The following is a 21,872-nucleotide window of genomic DNA, read 5'->3' on the forward strand; positions in this document are numbered from 1 at the left end:
GGTATACATTTTCCCATATTTTAAAGCTGTGTATGAATCTAAAGTGCCTCTGTGACACCACATAGTTAGTTTTAATCTATTCTGACAATTTGATGCAAGTGTTCAGTTCATTCACATTTAATGAAATTATTGGTATGGTTAGATACACGGCTGCCATTTTGTAAATGCCTCTAAATGTTTCAAGTCTTTTTTGCTTCTCTGTCCCTCTTTCTGCCTTTTATGTTAAATATTAATGTACTCCAAAAATATCTGTGTGATGTTTTAGTGGTTGGATCTAGGGACTGTAGCAATATGCATCTCAGTTTATCATAATCTCCAGATTAAGGCTAATGTAATTTCAATAAAATACAGTTTTGTTGGGTATTTCCTCTTTTAGAAATATCCAAGATTTGAATGAGCTTGGAAATTCATTCAGAATGGATAAAAAAGCAAGAATCAACTACATGGTATCCTAGGGGAACGCTCAGATGCTGATCCCCTCCTCAGATTTAAAGCCACTATTATACACCAGATTTATATTATAAACTCAACAATATATAATTATTGCTTTATAAAGTGTAATGTCACTTAAAGAAAACATATTGTGGTAAGCAAATGTATTACTAAGATCCCCATCCTCTGACTGATCAAAGACTAATCCTGGTACTGCTGTGAAAGGTCTGTACAGATGAAAAATGAAGTTACCAACTAGGGAGATTATCCTGGATTATCCCAATGGGCCTAAAATTATCACACAAGCGCCTTTAAAAGCAGAACAGCAAAGAAGCAGCAGAGAGATGAGGTGGAAGAGAAGTAGAGAAGAGATGAGGCAGAAGGGTGATCAGAGAAAGGAAATGTGAGAAGGACTCAACAAGCTGTGGCTGGTTGTAATGATGGAAAGAGGAAGGAGGCCATGAGGCAAGGAATGTGTGTAGCTTCTAGATGCCAAGGGTGAGCCCTAACCAATGATCAGCAAGGAAATGGAGACCTCAGTTCTACAACCTCCTGGAACTGAATGAAGTCTGCCAACAATCTGGGTTTAGAAGCTGATTCATCCTAAGCCTCCAGAAAAGAATGGAGCCACTGGCATTTGGGAAAAAAAGTAATTTATTTGCATTGCTTCCATTTTTCTACTGTAGTGTTAGGACTTAAACATCACTCTCCTATTTCCTATTTACAGTTCATTTGGAATATTACTACAAATACAATATACAATTTTTTAAAACTTACGGGGAAATGCAGTTTATGTTTTTTTCTCCTTTGCAGCTTCTCAAAATCATTCAACGTAAGTGAAAATTTATACGGACATTTTCTGTACATATCTGAAAGGGCAGAGCTTACACTGATAAAGTCAAAAGAATTCTGCACAAATACAATAAAATACAGAAAACAAAAGGTACAGATGATGTTATTTGGGGAACAATATAAACAATACAGTACCATTTAGGTAACTTAGCAACACAATACCCATACTTTATAGAAATAAAACTGCAAACCTGGAGAATGCTCTGACAAATATTAAACATTATATACACAATGAGGTAAATGTACCTTGGTCTCTTGAGAGGTAATTTAAGTTTAAAGCAATTGACATTTTGAAGCATCTCCTTGACATATAAAGAAATATCAAACACCCCATTCCATTGGCACAATGTGAAAAGGGGGATATCAAAACATGGTTCATGATACTCAATGCACAAAAATCTTATTAAAAAACAAATTTACTGTTTCTTTTTTAAGTTTTAAGGAACAGGTTGAATGTTATTAACCATACTTTTTAGAAAGCTTACATTTACAAATTAGATTGCATAATGAGATTGAAAATAATGTACTGACAATCCTAACATCCTAGGAACCCAGCATTCCTAGAGAGGGCCATATTCCAGCATTCCAAAACAGACACAAGAAGCTGCAGTACATGTCCAGTGCTATTCTTTAGGATCTCAAAATACTTGAGTATTTTTCTGCCAAGCTGTAACAGAACCATTATTTGGAATCTCCACCATTTAGAGCCAGAACACTGCCACAATCAAGAAACAAAAGAAACAGGTGATTTACCATCATTCCTTCAGTGCATGGGGGAAAAAAAGTAAGTTTGATACATCTAATACGATACTGATTTTATGTGTGGTAATTAGCACTTTGTCATTTGTTTTAGAATACAGTCTATATCTGACAGGTCTCAGACATAGAGAAAAAAAAAGTAGCTCATCAAGGCTGCAATTGGTCAAATGATCACTTCAGTAAGAACTGAAATCTGAAATTCTTGATAGTCGTGGCACTGTATACTGACTCAAGGCACTTCTCGAGCACTATCATTACAGCATAATTACAGGCCCAGCATTTCAGGCCTGACTGTTCTACTTGGGATGTAACTGGCCACTGCTTCTGGCACAACTCCCACTGTCACACCTGCCACCCTACTTCTTGTCTATGGCTGAAGTGAAAGCAGGGCAACCAGCAGGAGCATCCCAAGCCTCATCTCCATACTTGGAGACCCTTCCCTGACACAACCAATGATTCAAGAAAACGGAAGTATTTCCCACAACTTCCATCAATCATCTTACTCCAGGGCCTCAAAAGCAACACTTCAGTCAAAAGTCTGAGGGTGCGGGTGAGAGGTAATGGTCGCTGAGACCGGGTCCAGCAGGAAGGTAGCTTGGGAGAAACAGAGCTGAAGACACGAAGAAAGGAAGGGCCAGGGAGATCTATGTCCCAATAAGTCATACTTGCCCCATTTTCACTCCTTTGGGGTACTGACAAAATCATGTGCCAAAAGACATGTTTTAGTCACACTAAATCTTCGAAGGTGAGCATTTTAGGATAGGCAATATAAACAAAGGACTATGTTTCTAAACGATAAAAGTATTACTCCAGTCAAATTTATCTGCAGTCATGGCCACAGTAATCACGAGCCATATGATCTTTTAAGTAACTTTCATTTTCAGTGTTAACCAAATGGGGTTCATCAAGCTGTCCCTAGCCAAAATAAGAATTAGATGCAGGGCGGGGGATTTAGCTCAGTGGTTCCGGCGCCTGCCTCGCAAGTGCAAGGGTCCCAAGTTCAATCCCCGGTACCAAAAAAAAAAAAAAGAATTAGATGCAGTAAGATGTAAACTGAATTTAGAACTATACTCCAACTTAAAAAAAATTCCCTGATTCATAAAAAAGTACATTTTATCGACTTAGGCAAGAACAGTATAATAATAACTCAATCTTTGATGTAATGAGGACTATCTTTAGCAAAAGTTGATTACCTTATATGAAAGCGAGAAATAATGTATTACAACTTTAAATCAGACAACTTTTGGTATGTTCTTAAAATTATATAAAAATAGTTATAGTGATAAAATGCATTGGTCCCCTGGATTTCATAAAGCAGATCTTGTAGGCTTAAGAAATGCCCCCCAAAGTACCTGATCATAGAACTAGAGATTATTAAACAGGTAATATAACACAACTATAAAAACAAACCTCTCAAACTTATTCATTTGTTTCAATGAAATCATGACTGACTACAGAAAAAATTGTAGTCAAAATATTAGCCTCTAAGAACATTTTCCCCATGATGTTTTAATCACATGAAATTGACACTAGATTCCTATGTAATGTCATTCCTTCTAGAATTACTTTGGTTTTAAGACCAAGTAGTCTTTCAAATTTATTCTAGGTATAAGATATAAGACATTATCAGAATCCAATTCATTCAGCATAAATGGCCACAATTTCTTCCTGACTATAAAGGTTATTCTGACCTTTTTATCAGGGAACTGATAGCACTATGAAGTCAAAGTCTTGCCTCACAGCTATGATAGTTTTCTTCCCCCCTCAGAATAAGATCACAGTGATAAAAAGGACTTTGAAAACTGTAAAAGCCCAGCAGACTTTACAGTACTCTTAAGTAAAAAACAATAATCATAAGATAGTTTTAACTTGATGTGAGAACACCATAACAAGTTTACTTTAAACATTTGATTTGACTGAAAACATCTGTAAACGGAGAACCTACATACAGAATGTTCTCTAGCTACCACCTCTCCCATTATCGAGAGTGCACTGAAGTTATTACGCAACCATGTAAATTAAGCAGTTGCAGTATCTGCACATATGAGATAAGGAAAGACTAAATTAAAAGCTGCCTTCCTCAAAATGTAGTGAGACCTCAAAACTACACTGTTAACCTTACAAAGACAGAGAATCCATAGAACACTTACACCTACATAACAAATGTGCCTGTCACGCACATCTGTCGTCTTTTTGAGTTATTAACTACCTTTGCCTCTCTAAAAGGCCTATTACTTAACATTAACCATATTCTATTTTAAATGTAATTCATTTCTTAAAAAAATAACACTGTTGTTGATCAGATAAAGAAAAAAAATGGCTTACAGAATACCACACAACTTTTCACAAGCAGCTAGACAAACTTTCCCTTATAGAAAAATTAGTCTATATGCTATGAACATTAACTTATTAAAGCACTGTAAGCATCTAGAGTGCCACTTGACTTTTTAAAAAATACTCAGACAACACAACTGAACTCTAAAAAGCTCAAAGTGAGAATATTCCAACATGACCATAGTAACAATTGGCTTATTAATGCCACAGCATTTCTTTAGTGGTTCAAGCACATTTTGGTAGGAGAAAGGCATTTTCAAAATGGAATTTCAATGTCATACCACAAAATCCCTTCAAAAAAAAAGGTTTGAGTTATTCAGATAAATAAACTTTTTGAATTCAAACACTATAGGTTTTAACACAGAGACTTCAAGCACTTCTACTCATTTCCATTAGAAAGACACAAAAGTGGCACTTTCTGGTATAGTACAATCCCATTTTGAAGGCATGTAATGTTCTGAATATGTGAAAGAACAATAATAGTATACAAAATACAATTGCATAAATTATGTTCCTCACTACTATATGAGGTCCTTTTTAGACTCAAGATAAGAGTTTTATAAGTATTTGTTTTAAGATCCTGAAAAATTATAGAACAGTACATTCAAAGACTGAATCAAGGAAATTCTTTAGTGGTTCAGAATCCTCTGAGAATGTACTACTAACCAGGAGTAAATCACTTTCTTTAAAAATAACTCAATAGTCCAGCTCCTTTGCCCTTAAAGATGATCTTCATCACAGCAGTTACCTAAAGTTAAGACAAGCAATCATCGTTTAAAAAACAAGTTTTGTTAATAAAAAATAAAGGTAGACTATACAACATTTTGTAACTGTCCTGGGAAAGAAGCGTTCATAGTGCACAGAAAGGACCCAGATGGCTGTTTTCTGGGTCCAAAGAAATCCTGGGACGTTTTTAATTGACCTTATTAGACTGTTGCAAAAGGAAGCAATATCCTTCTGTTCCCTCTCAATGAGGTAGAACAATTGGCCTCCCAAATGAAAACCCAGGAGCAGATCTGAAGAAAAAGTAGAGTTCAGGCAAAGCTGCAGAATTACATTTTGATGCCTTCCTGTTGACTGAGTTGTGACAATGTTTTCTTAATCCTCAAAGCTGTCAGCCTAGCTGCTCCATTAGCATACCAACATTCTCTCATAATTTTAGCCATCACTCTCAGGGCCTACAACAAGATATAAGAAAATTATTAATCCACATACTATTTTTTAATTGAGCTGAATAAAAATCTTCACCTATAAATTTTCTTTCAAAATGATATATGTACAAATATTGTTTTGAGCATTATTTGTAATAGCAAATGAATGGAAATGACCAATACTAATAGGGTACTAGTGCTAGCTTCTAGAAAGCAGATGGACAAGGGGTGACTTAGTAGATCTGAAAAGTTAAATCCTAATCCAGCACTGGTCAAGGCAAGAAGAAATCTGACTCACACTGAGACTCCCTCAAATTGGGAAATTAACTACATGAAGCACCCCTAGGGTGAAGCTTAGGGTAAAACATGGGGGGGGATCAGCTCAAAAAGCTGGAGCCCCAGAAACCTGTCCTTTTGCCCATCTTTATGCAGCTGGGTAACTGTCCACCCCTAACTCAAGAGATGACTAGAGGTTTTTATCTGAGAGGGAGAAACACAAGGACCTTGAGAACATGAGGGCAGAAGTTTCATAATGGAAATATACTGAGGATTACGACTGTAAGCTTTCTCCCCAAAACATGGGCAGCACTTTGTACATATTCCTCCAGTCAAAGAATCTTCTCTGGAAATTTGAGCAGCCCAGGAGGAAAGATCTAAAGAAAGATGTCAGTAGTTTTTCAAGAAAACAACCCAGTGAGGTCCCCTTAAGAGACAGTCAATAAGCTCTACCACACACAAGTTTCCTGTCAGCTTTTGGATCCCCTCTTTATACATAAAAAGAGAATCTGATTATATATTTGAGGAAATTAATATGAAATGGAGAAACTGAAACAGAAAAAAGCAACCTGAACAAAACAAACTGTAGAGAACAACATAATAAAATTTATCATTAGCACGAGAGGTGTAGGTCAGTGGTAGAATGCTCGCTTTGCTAGCATGCACAAGGCCTTGGGTTCCATCCCCAGCACCACACACACAAAGAGATAAAAGAAAATACTGATACACTTTATACTTCATTTCCCCTGGACAGTCTCTAGCTCAAAGGTGCTTCAGTTCCTGTATTTCATATTAGACGTTTTCCTCAATGAACGGGAGTATAAACAATAAGTGCTCCTGGAAATTAAAAATATAAGAGCATAAATGGAAAGAGTGAATAGAAGAACTGCAAGATAAAGGAGCTAGACCTCCCAGATGACAGAGAAGGTAAGAAAATAAGAGGGCTTCCTAACATTCACATAACTAAAGTTAAAGAAAGAGAACAGAGGAAGACGGAGAGGAACCAATTCAAAGATACTTTAGGAGCACTTCCTAGAAAAAAACCAACTGTTTCCAGAGTAAAAGGACCATATGCCAGCAATATTTACTGAATGTCTCCCATATAACAGACTATTTTAGGTCCCAGGAATATAACAGCAAACAGATGAAAGACTGTCCTCATAGAACTTATAGTCACAGATACATAAATTACTGTAAAATACATGAACTATCACACAGCGGTAAATGCTAAGGAAAAAAATAATTCAGAGGAGTCAAAATATGCCAAGGGAGGTGGATACTATTTTAAATAGATAGAGAGGTAATGTCTCAATGACAAGGCAACCTCTGAACTAAGACTCAAATGAGGGGAACAAATAAACCAAAAAACAAGAAGAAAACATTAGATCCAAGAAGGAGGAATTGACATTAAAGAGAGACAGAGAGAATCTCAAGATGAAAGACAAGGGACATCATAAGATAAAAGCTGTACAGCTAACTTTAAGATGAACCAGTCAAGACTAGAAACAGAAGGCTCTCAAAAACTTATTTAGGTATTATACCAGTTTCATATTCTTTTTTTTTTTTGGTACCGGGAATCGAACTCCGGTCCTTGTGCTTGCACAGCAGGTGGCAAAACCACTGAGCTAAATCCCCGGCCCCCAGTTTCATATTCTTGACATGCTTCAACTATCAAGAGACTTATAATACCACAGGAAGTAAAAGACAACTAATAAAAAGTACACAGAAAGCTAATCAAATTGAAAAAAATTAAAATGATAGTGATGGTATTAATTCAGCATGATTTGATAGTGACTACAAATTACACACCTGTTAATATTTAACTTTTCTTCACACTTAAAAATAACCTGCTCACAATTTTGTTTATTTATTTATTTATTTTTGGTACTGGGGATCAAACTCGGGACCTTGTGCTTTCAAGGCAGGCACCAGAACCACTGAGTTAAACCCCCCGCCCAAAAATAACCTGTTTAATAATACTCTGTTCTAATTATTAAAAAGACACTTTCATTTGTTAAACTAGGCCACATGCAAATTCTGAACATGCTGAGCTGTACCTCATCTGGGCTGGAGGTAAGTAGTACATTTTTGATATTAGAGTCTCTCTGGAGTACTACATTGTTTTAAGAAGTAAAATCAACTACTGAAGTGACCAGCTTTTACTACACCTAAGCTACAAGACTTCAATCTGCTTCACCAATATCATAATAGTAGCAGCGGCAATTAAAGATAGTCAATAAAATTTGTCTTATAAATTTTTTAAATTACAAGAAAACAAGATTTTTTTCTAAGAGCTTGGAATGAAAAGCTCACACTGTTGGACAGCATTTTCCTCAAACTCCTGCTTAATGGTTATCTTGGCAATCATCTGTGAAATCATCTGAAACTGCTCTACAATCATTTTAGTAAGTTGTACATTTTACATAGGGATGTTGCCGGGGATTTAGCTCAGTGGTTCCGCCGCCTGCCTTGCAAGGTCCCGAGTTCAATCCCCAGTACCAAAAAAAAAAAAACACACAAAGGGATGTTAAGCCCCAGAGAAGTGAAATGACCTGTACAAAACCAATTCTGTCATGGGAGCCAGACTGGTCTAGAATACAAGTCTCCTAATTCCTGTCTAGTACTCAGTGCATTAGTATGGGCTGCCCCAGCTGAAAGAAAGCATTCACTTACTTCATCTGACACATCTAACAATGTCAGATATGCTGAAGGCCACTGCAAATGCTCTGTGGCTTTTTTAACGTGCTTGAAATTGAACATGAAAACCAAATTATTCTATTTCTACTCATTGATTTAACTACTATGAAAACAAAGAAAAGAGAATTCTTGCTTTTCCTAAAGAAAAATAGCAAATTTCTGCTTAATAAACAAGCATTTTAGAAAATGGCCTCATATCAAAAAGAAATACTCACTTCACAGCTCTGCCATCTGTTTGGAATATTTGGCCTCAACTTCTGTTCACAAACTACTTTTCTCATTTCTTCAACTGATGGATCAGAAGGTACAAGATCATAGTAAGGCAGCTGGTAATCTTCATGAATTCCTGTAATAATTTTAAAAATTTGTTTTGGAGAATTTATATAGCTAATGCCAAACCATTAGAAAGATCACTATTGCAGTGTCCTATTATAAAATCAGGTTAAGTGGAACAAGACTGACAGGTTTCATTATTTCATCCATATCCACATCAACCTTCCCACTACTGGGCATGCACCTCAAAACTCACCACTGCCACGAGCTCAGCAAAGGGTGTTTTGTAATGATGGCTAACTGTGATCTCTGATGACCAGGTTGGCATTTTCTCCTATAACCCCACTGTACAGCAAATGAGATTTTATTCTGTGGGTGCGGTCTCTCACTGGGTACAGGGTTATATATTCTCAGTGAATTATGAATTCTACATGCCAAGCCTTAAGTGCAAGTCCTTCTACCTGCATCTGTCAATAACATGTCCTATTTGCTACAATACCAAGATATATTCCGTCCCCCACTGCCTCAAAAACTGAGGTCCTAGATCTTAGCCTGGACCCCTAAACCTAAGCGACCATTTCTTAAGTAAACACAGCCTAAGTGCTCAATCTAAAAACGAAGCCTAGAAGTTAACAAACTTAAAAAATAATGTAATATAATTGCCACTCCATTAATCTCCAACAATCACCTGGAGAAAATAACCAATTAAAATCTCAAGGAAATAAAGTTGACTCAGGCACATGCTACAGCTTCCGAGGTCACTCAGGCCAGTGTTCACTCTAAATAAATAACTATAGCTCAAGGTAATAATGCTTATGTTCTGATGTTTCCTAAGACTCAAATGGCAACAGGAAAAGACAAAAGAGTAAAGCTGTACTCTGGCATGTTCTGACACATCCCTCACTCCAGGTTTCATCTACTTGTTTTCTCTGGCACTCAGTGACACCTGTCAGTCTGTTGAACAACAGAATTTCATTCAGTGAGGAAGAGGCAATTCCTGAACAAGTTCTGATCACGACAAACTCTTGGGGAAAGAGAGAGCAATTTACCACCAATGGAGCAGCGCCGAGCTATTTCCCAGAATACTAAGCCCATTGCATAGATGTCAGCACGTTTAAAGGATTCAAAATGTTTCATATTTATGGAATCATCTAGAACTTCAGGGGCCATGTACCTAAAAAAGAAGCCAATATTTTATTTTATTGAATGGCAGTCATACTATTTAACTGTTTCATACATTTTCTTTTACTCCTGAGAATAAAATTTAAAAGCACAACCCACTATCAAAATTTTCCCTTTTTAGCATGGTTCTACTATTTTTAAAAATGATTCATACTTCTTATAAAAATTTCTCCAAGTACATAAAGTACAAAGTAAAATTCATCCCTTTTGCCACAGTACTAACATTTAGCCAGGCATCTTTTCTGACATCTACACACACACACACACACACACACACACACACACACACACACACACAGTTTTACATAACTGAGATCATATTAAACTAAAGAAAAATATGAAATATCCACATTGGTTTGCATATTAATTATATAAATACCACAAAATGCTCAAATGGCAATTTTATGGGATGTGATTTGTGATCTTGGTTTCCAATGAAAAACACACTTATAATAGGTATGAGGGTTACAAATAACCTAATGTACACCATCTCATGTACTATGTAGGTACTATGTAATTTAATCTGGAAGTTTTCTCACTATTAAACAAGATGAAAAGGGGCTAGGACATACTCCAAGGGACAATATAGTAGATAAAAATGAATGACAGTGCTCATACTGATACTACATTATAAAGTTTCAAAAACCCTGTTAATGTTACAGATAAGGGCCCATGAAGATCTGCAACAAACATTGTGGAGGATCCCTTAGCCAGTCAAGAATTCTGAAAGTCCCCACTGAATCCAGAAATCATAAATATAATTTTGATAGGCCAAAATTGTTGATTATCTCCAAGGTCAAGACAGCAGTTTTAAAGAAATGTGACAACATGATGTCTTTAAGTACAGCAAGGGCTTTTGGGTTAGCAATCTCAGCATTTCAGCTTACTATCCAAGTGAAGGTGGTCACATTACTTAACCTCTTATTTGTGAATCAGTGGTAACAACACCTACCTAGTTAGGTCCTTTGGAGAACTCACGAATTCAATGAACACTTACTGAGAGGATCTGCCACATACTAGGCACTAGGATACTGAGAATACAAGGCTGCTCTCAAGCAGCTTACAATCTAATAAAATATACAGACACATATACAAACAGTTACAATATAACATGGTATATCCTTCGATGGCCCAAGTTCATTATGCTATGAGAGTCCTTGGCAAGGGTACTTAAGACTCTTGAGGACTAGAAAAAGGCTTCTTATGTGAAAGGAAAGGTATAAGAAAACAGCAGAGAAAAGTACATTTTAGGACACAGCACATGCAGAAGTTCTAAGGAAAAGAGAAAAGCATATTTTTAGCAACTGAAAATATGAGAACAGTTGGCCTACCTGCAGCACAGTACCTGACAAGGACATTAAATGAGGAAATATGTTAAATAACCTAGAAAGATGCCTGGCACATAGCAGGTACTCTATAAACATTCGTTGTTATTGTTACAGTTAACGTAACTGATTGATAACATTGTCTAGAAGAGCTGCCTTTCATCAGTAGGCCATCTTTTTAAGTCAGGTAACCTTCAGTACTGGCAAAACCATAAGACCTACTTATATTATCAGTACAATGTAAGTTTGAGTTTCCAAAAAGATATGCATATCCAAATGAGAAGGAGAAGAAGCTGATTTCAAGAGATATTAAATACCATTTATTCATAAGTATACCTTTTTGTTCCCACTCTGTGGTTTGGAGCAATATCAATTGTATCCGTAGCTGAATCATGTCTTACTGCCAGTCCTAAGTCTGCAATACAGCAGGTTCCATTCTTCTTTACCAAGATATTCTTTGATTTCAAATCTCTATGAGCAATGGCTGGCTTTCCTAAAGAACCAAAAGTTAAATACAATTGTCTAAGTAATATTAGTCACAATTCTATCCTTTAGGTTCAAAGACCTCTCTTCTTGTCCCAGTGTGAAAGCATTTCACCTGGCATACCAAGGTGATTAGGAAATAGTAAATCACTATATCAAATGTTGCTAAAACCGTTATACTGAGTTACCATTTATAATCCAGCCATCAACCCTTAGGTATATATCCAAGAAAACTAAAAGCATGTATCCACATAAAAACTTGAACTATTATTCGCTGTAATACTATTTATGATAACCAAAACTAGAAACCACCCACATGTTTATTAGCTGATGAGAGGACAGGTGAAGTGTGGTATATATATCCATGCAAAAGAATATTAGTCATAAAAAGTAATGCTGTACTGACATATGCTACAACTTAGGCAAATCCTGAAAACATGCTAAGTCAAAGAAGCAAATCACAAACGACTACATATAGTATGCTTCAACTTATATGAAATGTCGAGAGTAAGCAATCCGTAGAGACAGAAGGCAGATCAGTGGTTGTCTATGGCTAAGGAATTTGGAGAGGAAGGAGAGTAACTAATAATTGCTTCAGGGTTTCTTTCTGAAATAATGAAAATATCCTAAAATTAATCTGTGATGATGGCTGCACAACTCTGTGACTATTTCAAAAAACAATGAAATGTACATTTAAATGGGTGACATTATGATATGTGAATAATTCAAAAAAGCTGTTTTAATGAATGACTCAGATGGAGCTAAAATGTGAAACAGCACATGTGCTTTAAGTGGGAGTGAGGGAGCTATCAGATAGCAAATGGACAACAGCTAAACCAGAGAATCTATTAGCATCTGATATCCTACATGGCACAAATATCACAGCATACAATTATTATTTGTAGAATTAAAGCTTTCATACAAATAAGTAAAAAGAGTAAGACTCTGAGAAAATAAGATAACTATTAAGAAATAACAAAGTCTAGGTTCATAGAAAATAGTACAAAAAAGTTCCTAAGATTTGGGTGATAAACAAAACTTCCTAATACTTAGCATTTAATTTATCAATTGTAAAACTACTGCACATGATCTTATATCAAAGTTGAAACTAATTACTAGGTGTCAGATAGTATTTATATAGCATGTCATTTAAAAAGTAATTTGCTATTTCATTTGATATCACACATAAAAATACATTCTCTGAGATTGAATTCTTAAATTGCGATCCTCAAAAACTGTAAATAAGGGTGAATGCCACTTTCTAAAAATGAGTTTATTTATGCTGTACATAATGGCTACATTTATCATGGGCAGTTAGTACATATAGATAATATATTTTAACTCTTTTTTCATCCCCTACCCCTCCCATTGCTCCCTGCTCCTTCCAATTTTTGGCTCCCTTATCATTTGCAAAAGCTATATTTCCATTTTTTTTTCAATTCTTTCTTTCTTTCCTCGCTTTTCCTCCCTTTTCCCTCCATCTTTGGTTCCCCTCCCATTTGAAAAAGATCTCCCAACTTCCTATTATCTATCTTTTATTTTGCTGAATGCTTTTTAAAAGTCACAAAATATCAGTGTTGTTACAATGACTAGAGAATCCCTAAGCAAATTCTCACATTCCTAAATCTGAGATTTAACAGATAGAGAGTATGTCCTCATCTACAAACTCCATTTTAAATATCTCTAGTTAGGGTGACTTTTAATTTTGAATAGACATTAGATTTGTGAGAATTTAAAGCTTAAATAATAGACCTATTTAAAGAATTACCTTGGGTACCAACTATCTCCATGTGTAGGTGGGCAAGACCACTTGCTGTGGACAGAGCAAGCTTGATCATTCCTTCCACAGTAACTGTGTATCTATTCAAGTAATCAAAAAGGGACCCATGCTCATGATAATCTGACACCAACCAGAGCTGAGTCCATGTACCGTTGTCTGCAAAACAAAATAACAATGTTTCAGTTGGGTTATATAACATTTATGATTTATTTATTCAAAAGTTATTCCATTTTACTCTAAACTCTGAATCACACAACTGCAACATGTCACCTGAAGTTTGTTTTCTTCACATTTCCTTGTATATTGTTTATCATATACTTTCACAGACATACCACTTATATTCAGAGTAAGTCCTTATTCTTGAGATAAGGCAAGTATAATTAACCCTATTTAAGAGACCAAATAGTAGTCCACAGACAATAACCTACACAGACAGTAGCTGAGCTGTGGGATGCAAAGGCCTAAACCAGATCAGATTAGGTGCTCTGTGGCTGTTTCATGGGGGTTGGGGGGACAGGGAGAGAGATGAGAATCAGGGGGAGCCCAATAAGGCCACAGTGAGAGTGAAATAGTACGTGACAAAACTGAAATGAGCTTCAGTGAGAAGTGACAAGCTAATGACAAGATTTAGAGACAGACTGTATATATAGTTCACAAAGATGCCAGGCAAAATGATTATGATTCCAAGGTTGCTGGCTTACAAAAACAAAAACAGTATTACCTTTGACACATAGGTAAGCTGTGATGAAAACTAAACTGTCTGGAAAAGGTTGAGAAATCTGGGACTGAACCCAGTTTTATACAAGGTGATTTTGAACCTAAACAACTGGAAACATGGGTTCTATAAGTTCCCTCTGTAAGCTGATACATAAATTTGAAATGCGTTTTCTCATATGAATAATAGTAAATATGCTAGCTAGGCTCTTAGGCTAGATTGGTCCACAAAAGCATATTTAATCTAGAAGTAGCTGAAATGCTACTTTAATTAAATAATAAAGAAAACACTATAATATTAAGAGACAGCACAGTTAAATAAAAGATACGGACTAGAGTCATACTGACCTGAGCTGTAATCCAGGGCCTGCCTATTACTGATTATGCATCCTCAACAAGTTTCTAAAAAATTGGGTCTGCTTCTTCTTTCATACAAGAATAATACTTTACTTTAAGACTTTAAAAACAATATAGTACTAGATTTTTTTAAAGCAGATAGTGAAGTGTTCTTGGCTCATGAGAATTTAGAATGCGCTGTTTCCTTCCCTACTAGTGATAAAACAAAAGAAAGTAAAACCTCAAGGAAACATAAAATAACTTGTATATTTTGAAGGCTGTTACTCAAGAAAAGGAATTAATTAGAATAACTTTTGGTACTTTCATAAGGACTTAAGAGACTGTTATGGTTTAGATCTAAAATGTCCTCCAAGTCTCATGTGTTCAGAGGCTGGGCTTTTAGAAGGTGATTGGATCATGGGGGAACTATACTCATCAATGGATTAATCTACTGATGAGCTCTAGCATAGGCCTGTTCAGAAGAGGTGGGTCACTAAGGCCATGACCTGGACAGGTATATTCTTGTCCAGTTTTCCTCTGCCATGCCCTTCCACCATGCTGCTTCTGCTTTGAACCAGCTGACCATAGACAACCTCTGAAACTATGGGACAAAATAAACCTCTCCTCCATTAAGTTGGGGGTGTCAAATATTTTCTTCCAGCAAAGGGAAAGTGACTCACACAGAAAACTGGTAACAAGAAGTGGGGTTGTTTCTATGACTGTGCCTGACCACATGATTCAGAAGCCTTTGGAAGTGATTTGTGGGAGGAGTTTGGAAAGGCTGGAGATGCAGGCTAAAGAAGTCCTAGAATGCCATAACCAGAGCCTGATGGGCCATTCTGTTTGGAGCTCAGAAGACCAGAACATTGACTGGAAAGTAGACAATAAATGCCAAACTCAAGTTTTCATTAGGAATAAGTATTCTATTGGGAAGTGGACTAGAGGCCATGTGTGTTACACTCTGGCAAAGAATTTGCCAACATTTTATCCATGCCCTAATACCCTGTATGAAGCTGAACTTAAAGGTGGTAGACTAATTAATCTGGCAAGGAAACTTCAATACAGCCCAAAATTCAGACTGTGGTGTGGGTACTGCTGGCTATTTTCAGCCAGATTTACAATGCGAATCAGGGGCAAAAAGCAGGCCCAAGGGATGTGAAAATAACGTGGCTTGGCCAGAAAAAAGCACCTATAAAATTGGGGCCAATGAGAGCATGTTTGCTGAAAAGATTAGTGCCATTAGAAAGAAGCCAAGCATTTGCCTTGGGACAATAGGAAAAATCCCTTAAGGCATCTCTGGAAATGGCCAGACCCCATCTATGCAGGCTCAAGGCTGTAAAAGGGCAGATGGATTTAAAAGACTTTGCTTTGAGAAGAGAGGCCAGGGCACCCTGCTCTTAAGATCACTTAGGAAAGTGCATCCCCAAGTTCAGCAATCCAGGCACTCAGAGGGCTCTGCAGTCATTGTCTATGGCGGGCAGGATAGTGCAGACCTTTGTGTCATCTACATGGTGGTGATTTTTCAGGCATGCAGAATGTAAGAGTTGTGGGGTTATGGAATCTTCCATCCAGACCTCAAAGCTCCTGAGAAGGTGATTAGTGAAACTGTGATAGTGAAGCCAAAAATACAGTGGAAACCCCAGGAAGTTGGATGTGCCGGGAATGTGGAACATCGGCTTAGGAAAAACACAGGCAGTGAGTGCAGTCAGCAAAAGAGAGAGGCCAGCTGGGCAGCAATGCAGCAAGGCTGCAGGGTTGGGGTTGTCCAAGCCCTCTGAAGCTCACATCTCAGCACAACCTGCCTGAGGTGCTAGACATAGAGCTACAGGATTTAATATTTACCCTGCTGGGTTCTGGTCCACTTCCTTTCTCTCCCTTTATTCTTCCCTTTAAGAATGGAAATTTTATCTTGTGCCATTATACATTAGAAGTATTTAACTTTCTTTTCGATTTTTACAGAACCTCAAAGCTATGAGTTTGCCTTAAGTTTCAGAAGAGACTTTGGACTTGGACTTTTCAGCAATGCTGAAACTGTTAAATCTTCAGCGGCTCTTAAGATGGACTAAATGCATTTTGCATAATTAGATGGACGTGAAATCTTTTGGGGCCCAGGGATGCAATGTTATGATATAGATCTAAAACATCCCCCCAAAACCTCATGTGTTCAGAGGTTGGCTTTTTGGAAAGTAACTGGATCATGGAGTCACTATATTCATCAGTGGATTAATCAGTTCATGAGTTCCTAGCTGAATGTGCTGTTTAGGAGGCAGGGCCTTATCAAAAGAGGTGGGTCACAGAGGGTATGACACGAAAGAATGAATCCTTATTCCTGGCTTCTCCTTCCTCTCTTCTTTCTTTCTGGCTGTTGTGGATTGAGTAGCTTTCCTCCATGCCCTTCCATCTTGCTCTTTCTGCCATGGAGCCAGTCAATGATAGACTGAAACTATTAGCCAAAATAAACCTCTCCTCCTTTAAAAGTGGGTGTCAGGGTTTTTTGTTTTGGGGGTTTTTTTTGGTACCAGGGATCGAACTCAGAACCTTGTGATTGCAAGGCATGCAAGGTGGCCCTGAGCTAAATCTCCAGCCCCTATGTCAGGTATTTTGTCAGAGCAACAGCACAGTGACTAATACAGAGATTAATGATACTTGTTCTTCATTTGTTCTTCATAAATTATAGAATCTGTCAAAAATTGTACCTTTTTTCCTAGACATAGGTATCACTACTTTATATGCATGCCTATTAACCATGACTGAATTTTGAAAGATCACATACAAGAAATAAAGACTAAAGTGGGCAGATGGTGGAAAGGGAGATTTTTCTGAGATAACTGACCAGAGGCAGAAGGAAGGTTATGTAAGAGGCCATGTACTAAAAGGGCTGTCAGAAGTAGAATTAATTAAGTCAGGAGGATGAAGTTAAAAGAAAAAGGAATTGGAGTGGAAGGGCTGGATTCCGAGTAAAGTACCTTAACCACTGACAAAAAAGGAGTTGGGAAGATTTAGTAGGGTTAGCTAATTCCTGTCATGACCACCAGATGACAGCATCCGCTTGGTTGCTAAGGTTTGGCTTCAAATAATTTGATAAATGACATAGTAGGCAGGATCAGATATCAGTGTTCAGCAGTGAGTTAACAATTATTATAGCTAGTTGATGGGTCAATACACTGCCATACTGTTCTCTACTTTTCTATAAATTGGAGGTTTTCCACAAATTAAAGTTTAAAAAAATAACCAATATATGCTTGTTGTAAATAAATTTGAAAATATAGAGAAGCAAAAAGAAAAATCATAGCTGGGTGTGGTGGCAAATGCCTGTAATCCCAACACTCAGGAAGGTGAGGCAGCAGGATCACTCTGAACTCACTCTGAGTTCAAGGCCAGTCTGAACCATATACCCTTATCTCCAAAAAAGAAAAAGAAAAAGAAAGAAAATCATAAAAATTACCCATAGCCACCATCTGAGATTAAACACTTGATATTTCAGGGCCGGGGGGTTAGCTCAGTGGTTTCGCCACCTGCTGCACAAGTGCAAGGACCCGAGTTCGATCCCCAGTGCCAAAAGAAAAAAAAAAAAAACCACTTCATATTTAAAGAGATAAATACTACTGAAGAAAATGGGAAGGGAAAGGAAGGAAAAAGATGACTACAGGTCTGGCCATGGGAAAGCTGTGAAATACACTTCATTCAGGATAAGGACAGTCAGAGTCATAATGAGTCTTTGTATGGGCATACAGTTATTAACTGAAGCCAAGAAAGTAGGTAAGGGAGAGTCTAAGGTTACTACTTGCAATCATCACTCATTCCCATTAGTGTGGATTCTTCTTTGTTTGGACAGGGGCTCACTTTGTAGTTCAGGCTCACCTTGAATTCACTACATAGCCCAGGCTGGCCTCAAACATGCAGCAATCCTCCTGCCTAAAGCCTCTCGAGTGAGCATGTGCTACCATGTTCAGCCCGGCTTCCCTTCTTCCTAAGCATCGGATCTGACCTAGGCCTTGCACCTGTCCTAACAGGCAGGAAACTGTTACCGATGGCAAAGTAGTTAGGGAGAAATCATTTCTTGTTCAACTGAGTTTACTTTAAAGGTTAATCTATTTAGCCATAGCAACTCAGAACACACAAGTTCTCGGAAGTTATTTTTACTCTCTTCATAATAAGGTCATTGGTCTATACTAAAATGGCCTAGTGGTCAGGAAGAGATGAAAAGGAAACAAATATATGAGCCCCTCCCTACCTCAAAATTCTAAGCAACCAGTTTATAAACATTTTCACATGTTATGACTATACTCAACTAACTGTCTAGACCTAAAATAACAAAAGTACATTGTTTTCTTTTATAGCTCTTACATTTCATATACCTATTGGATATTTAGAAGCCTAAGTTAAAACCTTTAAGAAGTTCTTGTTTCTTAATAGATCTCATATCTATAACAAACATCTATTTCTTACCAAATGTGACAATATTTAGTAGCTTGCTCTGTAAAAAGGCTTAACTAGACTTTGTTATGCTCAACATGAGAACAAACAAATGTTACTGACCCTTATTGTCTGCTGCTATAAATCCCAGGATGTTTTCATGGCGTAACATTACAGTCTGATAAATCTCTGCCTCACGGAACCATGAACGTTCTTCTCTGGAGGAGAATATCTTAACAGCAACTTCTTCTCCTCGCCACTTTCCTCGCCAAACTTCTCCAAATCGACCTTTGCCAATGCTTTCTTGTAACACAATTGTTCTTGCAATTGTTCTCTGAACAAGCAATGGTAAACCTAAAGACAAATGGTATTCAACACAATCAACGATGTATTTCCACCAAAAAGTGACCCAGACAAGTATTACTCATAAAGCTCTACTTTTAAGGAACTTATAATTGAGGAGTTACATATTTTTAAATACCTCAATACTTACTTCGTTTAAAAGGATTTATTAACTACCGACAACATTTAAGAGATGATATTGGGACAATCACTTAAAATCATATTCCCTATCCACTAAGAACAATCATTTAAAATTATACTGGCATTAACAAAATTCCAGTGTACATCATGTTCTATACTACTACTTATAAAATCAATGTAAACATAAATTTATATCATTTATATATTATACCAGTGATGTTGAACCTTCTAGAGCTTTTAATGATACAAATAGTCCACTGTAGCACATGTGCCAAAGGTTTACTAAATCAAATTAACCTAATGGCAGTAAATTAAATTATCTCTTTAGTTCTCTGATGTGAAATACTTGTAAATACAAATAAAGTCTTTTAAGTGATCAGCTCTTCTTTATTAATCTTTGAGTTTCTTACATGACTCCTTTCTTTCCCTTACTTACTCTCCCTACCTCTTGCAAAAGCAGTCAGCAGTCTGACTATAAACAATCATTTTTATGTATAAGGCGACTGCTAGATAAAAATAGATTTGGAAGAAATTCTTATTCAAATCAAAGAGCTGTTTTGTTGTACAATTAGTAGATACTAATTTATAAACTTTTCTTGAAGTCTTACATAGAGCCATACCATGTATTTAAAAGTATACTGAAGAGCCAATTTCTGAAATCTAATATAGAAATTACAAAGGCAGGTAATAAAAAAAAAGCAATCATAGACACATGACAGGTTTAGAACTTATGTAAATAGTAAATTTAAGACAGGCTAAGAAGACAAGGAAGTTTTTGTCTTCCCCTTACCAATGAATGCTAGATGTGGAATCAAAATTAAAAACCAAATTGAGACTAATTTAGATCTCGATTCTGTTTTACTCTTTTGTACCTTTAAAACAGCTTGGGAGGAAACTTCAATAGTGAAACAGGATCCCAAAAGCTTCACATGCAGTGAACAATATAAATAAGACCTAAACAACATGCATACAGTACAAGGGATCATAAACATGCACAAGACATAATGAACACTGGCCTGTCTTCACTCTTTAAAAAACCTGGCACATACTTTACAATCTAATTAACAGATTTAATATGGGCACATCACAACCTGTGATTAAAATGAGAGCAACAGCAATTGTTATTTTCAAGGTTAGAGGTACTACAACCCATCTCTTCACTAATGTCCCTGTAGTTCCCAAGTTAAAAGTAGACTATGAGAAGTAAAAATAAGGCATTTCCTCAAATACGATCATGGTAATGAACATGTGAATTCAAAACAGGAAATGCTCAGTTTTACCTTTTCCTTAATGAGTGAAAGAACTAAAAAGGGAATTACAAATAACATTTTACTTATTGATAGGCAGGAGCCCTATGCACAAGGTGACATTAAGGCTTTATAATGACCATAAGGGAAACAGATGGCCTTTTCTGCTATTACTCAACGGAAGATGGCTTTTGCCTAGCTAAGTTCAGAGAGAATTCAGCATACAATGAACTAAAACAGGGAAAGGAGGCCTTAAATTAAACAGTTTTTGGTATAATGCAGCAAACTGGTGCTGTATGTCAGTTTTCTTCCAAATGTTATGAGTAAGAGTAACACCTGTCATTTGGCTATAACTCTCAATTTACCAAGTGTTTTCATACAAACATCTTGTCTCACTTGAATACAACAATCCAATGACGTGCACAGAGTAGGGTTCATCACTTTCATTTTAAAGATGAAGTAATTTAAGCATGCGATATCAGCTAACTAGCTAAAACCACAGAGCTAGCAAACAATGCAGACAAGTTTTTGCAAGGTAACATATGAGGTAAGAAAGAAGCTTTCAAACAATAGAGAGCTGTAGTTCTTAATAGAGCTAAAAATGGAAAAAAGAAATACCATATTTTATTTCATGTCCACATTTTAAAAGATAAACAAATGTACTTATTCAGAACTGAACTACCAGCTATACCCCAGTGTCTTTTTGTCTGTTTTTTGATTTTGGTACCAGGGATCAAACTCAGGTCTTTGTGCTTGCAAGGCAGGTGGCGGAACCACTGAGCTAAATCCCGGCCCTATTCCCCAGTGTCTTTTAATTGTTTAGGCAGGCTTATGGGCATGAGCTCCTTAGATTTCCCTAAGTGTAACTTTGGCAATAAGAGAATATGTCAAGGGATTAATTTCAAATGATCTGCAACCATTCTAATTTTCTGTGACTTTGGCCCTTACTTACCAGTTTGGGGCCAGATAAATTTTTTTTTAATTAAATTCTTTTATTGGTACATTGTAGGTATACAATACAATTACATTTCTCATTGGGAATTGTACCTTTACGTAATGCATCTTGGTTCTCATTTTTTCCCCATTCCTAGCCCTCCCTTCACCACGCTCCACCCTTCCCTATTTACAAAGA

At 36.8% G+C, this 21,872-nt stretch overlaps 1 protein-coding gene across 7 annotated transcripts in view; it reads right to left on the bottom strand.

Moving 5' to 3' along the window:
- The window catches only part of Tgfbr1 (transforming growth factor beta receptor 1), a 128,591-nt gene that overhangs the window by 67,247 nt on the left and 39,472 nt on the right, over positions 1–21,872 (bottom strand). For 4 of the 7 annotated variants that reach the window (XR_015440001.1, XR_015440000.1, XR_001182368.3 and 1 more), the window contains exons 4-8: positions 19,134–19,364; positions 13,533–13,700; positions 11,618–11,774; positions 9,824–9,948; positions 8,717–8,847 (exon numbers count right to left, since the gene is read on the bottom strand). Coding sequence is in view for 3 of the 7 variants with exons in the window: in XM_013065716.3 (XP_012921170.1) it covers positions 5,430–5,555; positions 8,717–8,847; positions 9,824–9,948; positions 11,618–11,774; positions 13,533–13,700; positions 19,134–19,364 (938 nt within the window). In the remaining 4 variants the exon portion in view is untranslated. Of the gene's footprint in view, positions 1–1,068; positions 5,556–5,663; positions 6,642–8,716; positions 8,848–9,823; positions 9,949–11,617; positions 11,775–13,532; positions 13,701–19,133; positions 19,365–21,872 lie in introns of those variants that run through there. The other 3 variants (XM_013065716.3, XM_004864941.3, XM_021244586.2) reach the window with 2 other exon arrangements.

The sequence above is a fragment of the Heterocephalus glaber genome, unplaced genomic scaffold, assembly GCF_053883595.1.
Source record: "Heterocephalus glaber isolate CG9 unplaced genomic scaffold, H.glaber_assembly_v1.0 deba00001481, whole genome shotgun sequence".
Taxonomy (NCBI): domain Eukaryota; kingdom Metazoa; phylum Chordata; class Mammalia; order Rodentia; family Bathyergidae; genus Heterocephalus; species Heterocephalus glaber.